General features: G+C 35.2%; 1 protein-coding gene across 1 annotated transcript in view; it reads left to right on the forward strand.

Moving 5' to 3' along the window:
* Positions 1–5,111, forward strand: part of SLC30A9 (solute carrier family 30 member 9) — a 39,970-nt gene extending 34,859 nt beyond the window's left edge. The window contains exon 18 of the mRNA XM_075499993.1: positions 1,136–5,111. Within this exon, the coding sequence (XP_075356108.1) occupies positions 1,136–1,180 (45 nt within the window). The 3' untranslated portion in view covers positions 1,181–5,111. The remainder of the gene's footprint in view (positions 1–1,135) is intronic.
* Positions 5,112–8,559: the final 3,448 nt, after the last annotated feature.

Here is an 8,559-nt window from a genome sequence, read left to right on the forward strand (position 1 = left end):
TTTTTTTTTAATCTGGTACTTAGCATTATATCAACTATATTAGTGTGTGATGAGGGCTTTACTTGACAATTTTTGCTCTTTTCGAAGCAGTACAGTGTTTACTTCTTTTATAAGCCTGTTATAACTTTCTTACTACTTTTTTTTTTTAATTCTGCAATTTAAATATCCTTTGGTTGATGCAACAAAGGATTGTTTCCATTTTTAATTTTATAGTTATATTGTGGCTGTTAATCTTACCTTTTCTGGCATGAATACACAACTACAAGTATACTGACTGCCGGACAAATACAGTCCTGTCATGACTGTCTTTTCCAGTCATCAGGAGACACTGCTCAAGAGCATGGCTGTCCTTGCTTATTATATTTGATAAATATTCTAGTTTTAGTTTCTATCCCTAGAGTGGTGCTGCTTAAAAATAAAAATATTATTTTTGAGTTTAATTGCACCAGCAGATCCAGTTCTTCATGGTTTTTGAGGAGTAGGATCATGAATAATTATTTTATAAACATGAATACTGTGTTTTGGTATAGGCAGGGATTTCTGTGATTGCTTTACTAAATATGCTAGTCAGATTCACATGCTGGATGACTTTGAAATTGGTGACTTTCAGTAAACCTCTCATGGATTATACAATCCATGTAGTGACAATAACATATTTCTACAATATCAGAAAATGCATATTTCTCAATAGAAACAGTATTTTGAATCTTTATAAATAGCTTCAATGGCATAGAACAAATTATTTCAGCAATTTTCTCCATTATTCACAAAAGTATCTGTTAAAACTTTCTTAAAGTGAGACATATGTATGTTTACTTGGACGGTTTTATATAAAAACTAACTGCCTTTTTAAAATCAAGAGGGCTCCTTCATACTTTATAAAGCATAAGAAGTAATTTATCTGTGATGTTGAAAAGTATTTGTCAAATAAAAAGATGACTTAGCCTTCAAAAAATTACTTAAGTATGGGCAATGTTTGTTGAAGCTATTCCTCATTTTAAAATAGTTCCTATGTTACCAGAAAAGGGGATTTGTTATCCAGTTGCCAACATCATACCAAAAGTACATTATTTGTATCCATGTGTAAAAATGTGTTTGAATATTTTCAATAAAAATGTTTTTAATTTTATTTCAGCAACGAAATCCTGATGTTCGTCATGTGGATTTGGAGATCCTATAGACTTGGCAGAAGAAATCTTCAGGTTGCTACCATTTTGGAAAGAAGTCATGTAAAGGGCTGAAAAGCTTCTGAAATTGCAGTGACCTCAGCACCATACCTCGCTTACTTTTGCTGTAGGCTTCCTGGACTGTTAGCACTGCTTCTGTTTCTGGGAGAGCGCTAGACTCGCAAACAAAGATTTCCATGGCAAAATCAATTTTAAAAAGCTACTTGACTTAAATTCCACAGGAGAGTTTGTCAGAGTATATTTACTGCAATTCAGAACTTAAGATTTGAGGTTTAGTTACACAAATATAGCTGCCTGAAAATATACAACACACTTAGTTTTTCCGTTTGTGTCCCTTTGCAGTCAGTTTGCACTTCTTTAGTTTCTTTCAAGATATCATTAAAGGTTCTTGGGAGATATTAAGATTAGCTAGGAAGAGTTTGTTCCAGTGGAACCTGCCAACCTTAAACTAATTATAATATTTCAACTGTGTGATTGTTTCACAGTTTTTCTTTTCTATGAGAGAAATTCTTTCAAACAGGCGCTGGCCTTCTCTTAAATACCATGACTTGGAAACCTGCTTTTTGCCAGTGTTGTGATTACCAGCCGCACTTCAGAAAAACAAGGTTTTTCTCCTCAGTGGAGTCAGCTGTATGTGGTTAGCCAGAGTATGTTAAGTTATTGTGAAGAAATTACTGTGTAGAGATTTCAGTGAACTTCCTCTGTTTAAATTTTGTTCTTTTTTTCCCTACTTTGACACTTGTTCTCTTATTTGTAAGTATCTTCAGATGTAATCTGGGAGATATTTATGGTAGTGCTTATTAAAAGTTACCTGGCATTTTTGGCTTTTTATACTTTCAATAGGCTGTATTGCCAGATATGGTCTTTGCTAGAAGGTGTAAGAGATGTAGTTGGAAGTTACAATAGTAAAAAATGTATTAGAACTATTTATAATTAAACAAATGAATACATTGTACTTTTAATTTATTTACCTCTAGACATTATCTGTTATCTGAATTCTAAACCGTTTACTTTGTGTTTATTAATAATTGACCTTGCTTGTTTGGGAAAGTAAAGTAATTCTATCAGTGGTCCTCAACAATTGTGAGATAACTGCTTAGAGTTTGTAACTTTGAAATGTGCAATTCTAGCACTGTATATAATCAGCCTCAAGGCTCTCTGCAGTAGGCATCCAAGTTGTACCAGATTCTTTGAGACCCAGCCTTTATTAATAAGGCCATGAGTACTGATCATGCAAGTTGAAATATAAGTGAAATAACTGCATATAAATAACTCTGAGGAAAATCCTTTATGCACTTTAACGTATTTCAGTAAAATGAGAATTGCTCATGGGTGAGAGGTGGTAATAAGATACTCCTAGTGACTCAGTTGCTGAGTAATGACTGACTTGCTGAAAGAAGAAATGTTGATATGAAACACAAGTCTTCAAAAATCAACTTAAGATTAAATTACAAGCATTGCAGCAAATAGTAATTGTGGAGACCAATATGTCCAGATTTGACTGAAAGCTTTTTAGAATGTTTGTTTCATACTAAGTGTCACTTACCAGTGAATTATGAGAATTTAAAATAGCATGCCTTCTGACAACTGCAAAGCACTTTGCATGCTGGTCATTTTAAGTAGAAAAACATTCCAGAGTTTAGCTACAGACGGGACTTCACATACAGTAATTGTGGGTGAAGGGGTCTCTTTAGTACTCTTGCCCATAACCCCTATTCACCGGTGGCTTCTTTATAGCATATTAGCTGCTTATGGCTAATCCAAAAGAAGGCTTACTTTATCTGGCTTTCTCCTATTGTGAGAAATACCCTATCTCCTAATTTCTCCTGTTGTCTCTCATCTCAGTATGCACTCTGCTGATGTTATCTTATTCATGAAGACCACTGACATCTGATAATGCATAACCTCTTTTCTTTTTCCTAGAATATTTATATGGATTTTGAATTTGAATAAACACCTTAATAAACCCAGAAAATGTTATTCCAGAAATCTTAAAAACCTGCAGAGAAGTAAAACTGGGAAAATGTTCTTACTGGGGGGTTAGTGGAGACAGCCAATGTGATCTAAGTGGTTTGTATGCTGGAGTTACTGGTGAATGAATAGTGGTAGTATGCACTTTGCAGGGCAGAAATTTCACTGAGAGGTTAGTAAATGTTATGTCGATACTGAAGTGTTCCCATATCTTGTTTAAGAGGAGGCATGAGTTTATAATTCTTACAGGGCATCTGCTCCAAAAGCCTATAAAAATGTTTTCTTATTCTTCAGAGATGTAGTTCGTATGAATTCTGATCTTAATTTCCTTATCTGAGTCAGAAGCATACCCATCCACACACCTTTTGTTTGTATTCCAAGATAAAATTCAGATCCCTGTCTCCCAGTTACCTTATTGATTATAGCATCACAATATGTTGAATTTAAGAAGCCAGAACCTGAATGTGTTTGGGTACATCACAGTTACATAGTTTGAGGACCCAGTTCCATTTTTAAAAATGACCCGGATGGTGATGTACCACAAAAAGGCAGGCAGACAGACCAGTTTTGGCAGTACCTTGTAAGTTTACATGTCTTGCAGCTGGATGAAAATACCAATTCATTGAGCCTGTCAGGTTGGAAAGGAAAAGTAATTCCAAGCTGTTACATTTTAATATATATTATAATTCGCAGATTGTTTTTAACAGTTTTGACATTTTTACTGCTTTTTTTCTTAACTGCCTTTATGGTCTAAAACTTGAGGTGATGTGGGTCCAGTACTTAGTTTACTTTTGTTTTAGTGTTTTTGGGGAAAATGTTTAGTGAATACATTTACATGATAGAATCCTCAGAATTAAAGAAAACTTAGAGTGGATTTTTTCCTTATCACAAATGCAGTTGCATAATGTTTCTTTTAGATTGATTTTTTTAAGGAAAAGGAGTGAGGATTTAGCTAACAATAAAGTTACATTCTAGGATTTTTTCAATTAAGGTGTAGTCTTTTAAAATGTATTTTTGTAGACTGGCCTTGCAGGTTCTATTTTTTTCAAACTGTGTTCAAAGTACTACTGCCCTCTGCTTTGTGAAAGATTGCTTACGTGTTGCACAATGTCTCATAATTCTGTAAAACTTAGTGTTTGAAAAAATTGTCTTAGTGTTCCAATATACTGAGTGATCTTAGTGTATTTTAAGTCAAAGCTGGCTGGACACTAAAAATACGTGTTTTCCTGTAGAATTTGTTTTTCCATAAAAGATAAAATTTTGAAGTGATTACTTTTCCCCCATGAATCAATTTCAAGTCCAAATTGTCTCCTTTGTATACTGTGGAATTCAGTATTTGATGTGGTCTCCCTCTACCCCTCCACTTTCTAAAGCATTTATTAAGCATACTGTAGTAGTAAGTACTTTAGTGGACTGTTTGCAGAGTGTTCTGGTCTAGACATAGCAGGGACTCAGGGAACAGGAGAACGTATTTTTTTAAGGACAAGTTGCATCCTTTATCCTCTGTGACTCATACTCAAGCTGAAAGTGTTTTAGCTTCTGCTTTTCTCCTTCCTTGAATTCCCACACAGATTTTATTATTTTTTAATAACTATTGCTTTTAGAGGAGGAAGCCATTATGCACCTCTTAAGTTTTTAATCGCAGGGCTAGATGCTACTCTTGGACTCTGGATTTTGTACTGTACTTTTGTTCATTGATAGTTGACAATAGTAATTGCTGTTTTGAAAGCTACAAATCATGTTAGCCAAAACTACCGGAGTTTTCTGATTGTGGCAGGTGCAGTTTTTTTCAGCTATATCTGGAGACTCAGTTTTTGTTGAGAGATTTTTACTGGCCCCTCTTTGATAAGGAGGAGTACGGGGAAGAGTTTTAGGTATGTTTTGCCTAGGTAATACACTGATTACAATTCTGTATTCTCCTTATTTGCTATCATTTTAGCTGACTTTTTTCCCCATAACAAAGAAAAAATTATGCATTATGGAAGTACCTGTACTAATGATGAGTGCATCGAATACAGGCTTCCTGCAAAGAGTTTTTAGGCTTTTGTGTATTGAAAGTGTGGCAATTTTTGAAAATTCTCGATTAAGTAATCCTTTTTCTAAAGTTGATTTAGATGTGTTTCTTACAAAAGAATCCACAGAAGCATATTGTTTAAGATTTGAAAGAAAAGTATTTCGTTTTATGGTCATATGTTCTTAAGGCATTTTGTCTTGGTAGAATAGAACAATTGATTAATATTGACTCCTGTACAAAAACTGAACTTCTGTACATGCCTAAAGGCTTACATTGCAGAAGTGAATATAAAATGACAATGTGCTTTTTTTTCTTCTAGCTTAAGCATTATGCTGCTTCTGTTCTTATTGTTAGCTCTGAATAGAGAGTACAACTGACAACTCTTTTGCAGTTTACTTGCTTAATGTAAATCAGAAGTTGAGGTGTACCAAAAAGCTTTTTTTTTTTTTGTAGAGGGGTTGTGTAGCTCAAATAAGTAATTTTTCCTTTCTTGTTAGTGAGACACAAATAATTAAGATCAAAAGTAGACTATATCTTTATTACATATAAAAAGAAATAGGAATCCAGGCTTTAAAGCACAATAGTCAGATTTTTGAAATGCATGTCCTTTGAGGAAAACAAAATGTGCCAGGAGCTCTGAGTGTGGTTGTATGGACTATAGAAACGGCGGTCAATCAGGCTTTGCTTGAAGCAAAAGAAAAGAAACTGTAACAAAGTGTGTGGTAAAAAGAAAAGAATACAAGGAAGGAAAAAACCTAAGGTGTTGAGCACTTGGGAACAGGAAAAGATGAACGCAATCTGAGAAATGTGGCCAGAAATAAGAAATTATGATTGGAGAGGAAAAGAACAATAAGAAATGATACTTGATTAGAATGCATAAAACTGGGTAGTATGACATTCTCTTTCTTTTAGCAATATTCAGATAGTTGGGTGGTTCCTCCTTCCCACCCCCAGCAAAAACTCCTCTGGTGTGAATTAAAGAGAAAATGAATTGATTCTTTTAGCCAGAAAATGATTGAAGCACCATACTGAAGATGTTACGGGGGAAAAAAAAAGTGCAGTGGTCTAAAGTCTACAGAATTCTTGCAATGTACTGTAATCATTGGTGAATATGTTAGTCCATATTTTTCAAGTTGCTTAAATGTCTGGATAAGCACGATTTCTACTTAAATCATCACATTCTAAAAAGGAGTTAAAGAAAACATTCAAAACATAATGTGAAAAGGATGTACATTTTTTAAATACCACAGAGAGATACTATAACAGATTATAGTAGATAGTAGATATAGTATATGCTACTATAGTATATAGTAGATAGGCAGAAAACTCTTGTTCTATCCTATATTACATGAGGCTCTTGAGGACAACTTCTTTTTTCTGTGTAAATCAAAGCCACCAATTGAAATAAAAGGTCTTGGTTACTTTTTATAAGTGTTACACTAACAGTAAGCCTGGTCAAATTTTTGTATTGTCAGCATTCATAGTGCTGTTATGGGGAGAAGGTGTGTGTTAAAATAGTGGAATACAGCTCCACACTCTAGGATACATTTGATTTTTGTAACCTAAATTTAGACTGTATTTAAAACTTCTGAGGTTGTGATCAGCTGCTTCAAATCTGAAGACAGAAGAAAAAAATATGCAGTGTTGTATAAATGATGTCATATAAAGGTTTTTTTGTAAGTTTCTCTTCAAATTAAAGATGCTGAAGAACTATGTGAGAAGAAGCATTTGAAAAATGCCTAAAGCATTTGGAAAGCATTTTGGCTATCGCCAAAATTGTATTAAGTCTGAAAGTCAAGGGTGAGGATTTTCACTGGTGGTAGAACTTTCAAAGGGTCATCTCAAAGTTGAAACATGTTTTTCCATGCAGCCTTTTAATCAAATGTCCCTGTGTTGTGTCCCCCCCCTGCCCCCGTGCTTTTTGGTGTGTTGGCTTTTTCATTCTGTGTCTTGGTTACTTCATATTAGTACAGGGAAGTCATTTTGATTTGTGAAGTGTAGACATTTAAATATTTCTCTGCATATGTTCTTTCTTTTGTAATTATACTTGAATTCGGTACATCCTGTAAAATGTCTGGAAGTTGTAATTATTCAGTAAAATGTTACATAGCTGGTAAAGGTGGCGTTCTGTTAATTCAAGCAATTTTATCTATATTGTAAAGGTAAGCAATAACACTGGCTTTAGGCAGTTGATTTGCTATGTTTCTGAATTCAAAATGCATATAACTATTTTATGGATGCAAAACAAAGGTTATATCCATCTATTTGTACTAGTTACTCAGTTTGCCTTTGTGATGTTGACAGTACACACTCTGTTAAATAGTATGCACTCGGTACGTGAGCAACCTGCCTAGAATAGCCAAGCTGTATTTATTAATACTCCATACTTCACTGGCAACTGTGCCTTTCATCCTCTTCACCCCCAGCCCCGAAGAGTGCAGTTCCTTCCCCAGTGCAGAAGCTCTTCCGCCTGGCTCAGAGGCCCCACTGGCACTGTCTCCAGTTTGGACTACCAGTCCTGATCCAGATCTAAGGATGACGTGAAGAAAGGTAGTAAGGCAGGTGGGTTGCATGTCTGTGTATAGTCAAGGGTATGGAGAAGTTCTTGTAAGAGGTTGGGTTTATGTGTTGGACTTGCATGGTAACTGTAGTTTGACAATCCCAGCAAAGCTGTCCAAGCCTCTTAAGAAAAAGCTAGGTATCGTTCACTTGAAATTAGTCAGCTTAGAAAGGATTTAACATACTGTTTGGTTCATTAAAGTGCCACTTTTTATCACTAAGACTGATGAAAACTGGTGATTTATCCAGTTATGGAAAGAACTACTTCTAATTGGGCTAAAAAAATCAGTATGTGGTTGGAAAGAAGAGACAAAAATGCAAGAAGCCTGGGTGATAAAGTGGACAAACTTGAAAAACTGGAATTTTTGTCTGTATGGTATCAGATATCAGAAGTAAGGTGGTCAAGCAACATGTTTCAGGAAGGATTTTGGATATGCAACATATGTCTTGACTGCTAAAGATGTTTCATTTCATAGTTAAGAGACTCCCTTTCTCAAGGGATTTTCTTGCAGGGACACTGGACAGTAATGTGTGGTCTTCAGGCTGCAAAAGGCTGTGCGTCACACACTCGCCTCCTGCGTTCAGCAACATTATTTTTGGGTGGTGATACCATTGCCAAAAGTTTTGGTTTGTGTGTGTTTTGGTTTTTTTTTTTCTTTTTTAATGAACCAAATGACACAAAATCTGCCTGAACAGGGAAGTGACTGACTTCAGGGCCATGTCTGTCTGAGGTCAAGTCCAAATATTGGACTGTCTTTTGGGCTGTCTGAATAACCAGGCAGATGGTCTCAGCAATTTCAAGAGGGAGAGAGCTCTATCTTTTCACTT

Source organism: Mycteria americana, chromosome 4, assembly GCF_035582795.1.
Source record: "Mycteria americana isolate JAX WOST 10 ecotype Jacksonville Zoo and Gardens chromosome 4, USCA_MyAme_1.0, whole genome shotgun sequence".
NCBI classification, from domain to species: Eukaryota; Metazoa; Chordata; class Aves; order Ciconiiformes; family Ciconiidae; genus Mycteria; species Mycteria americana.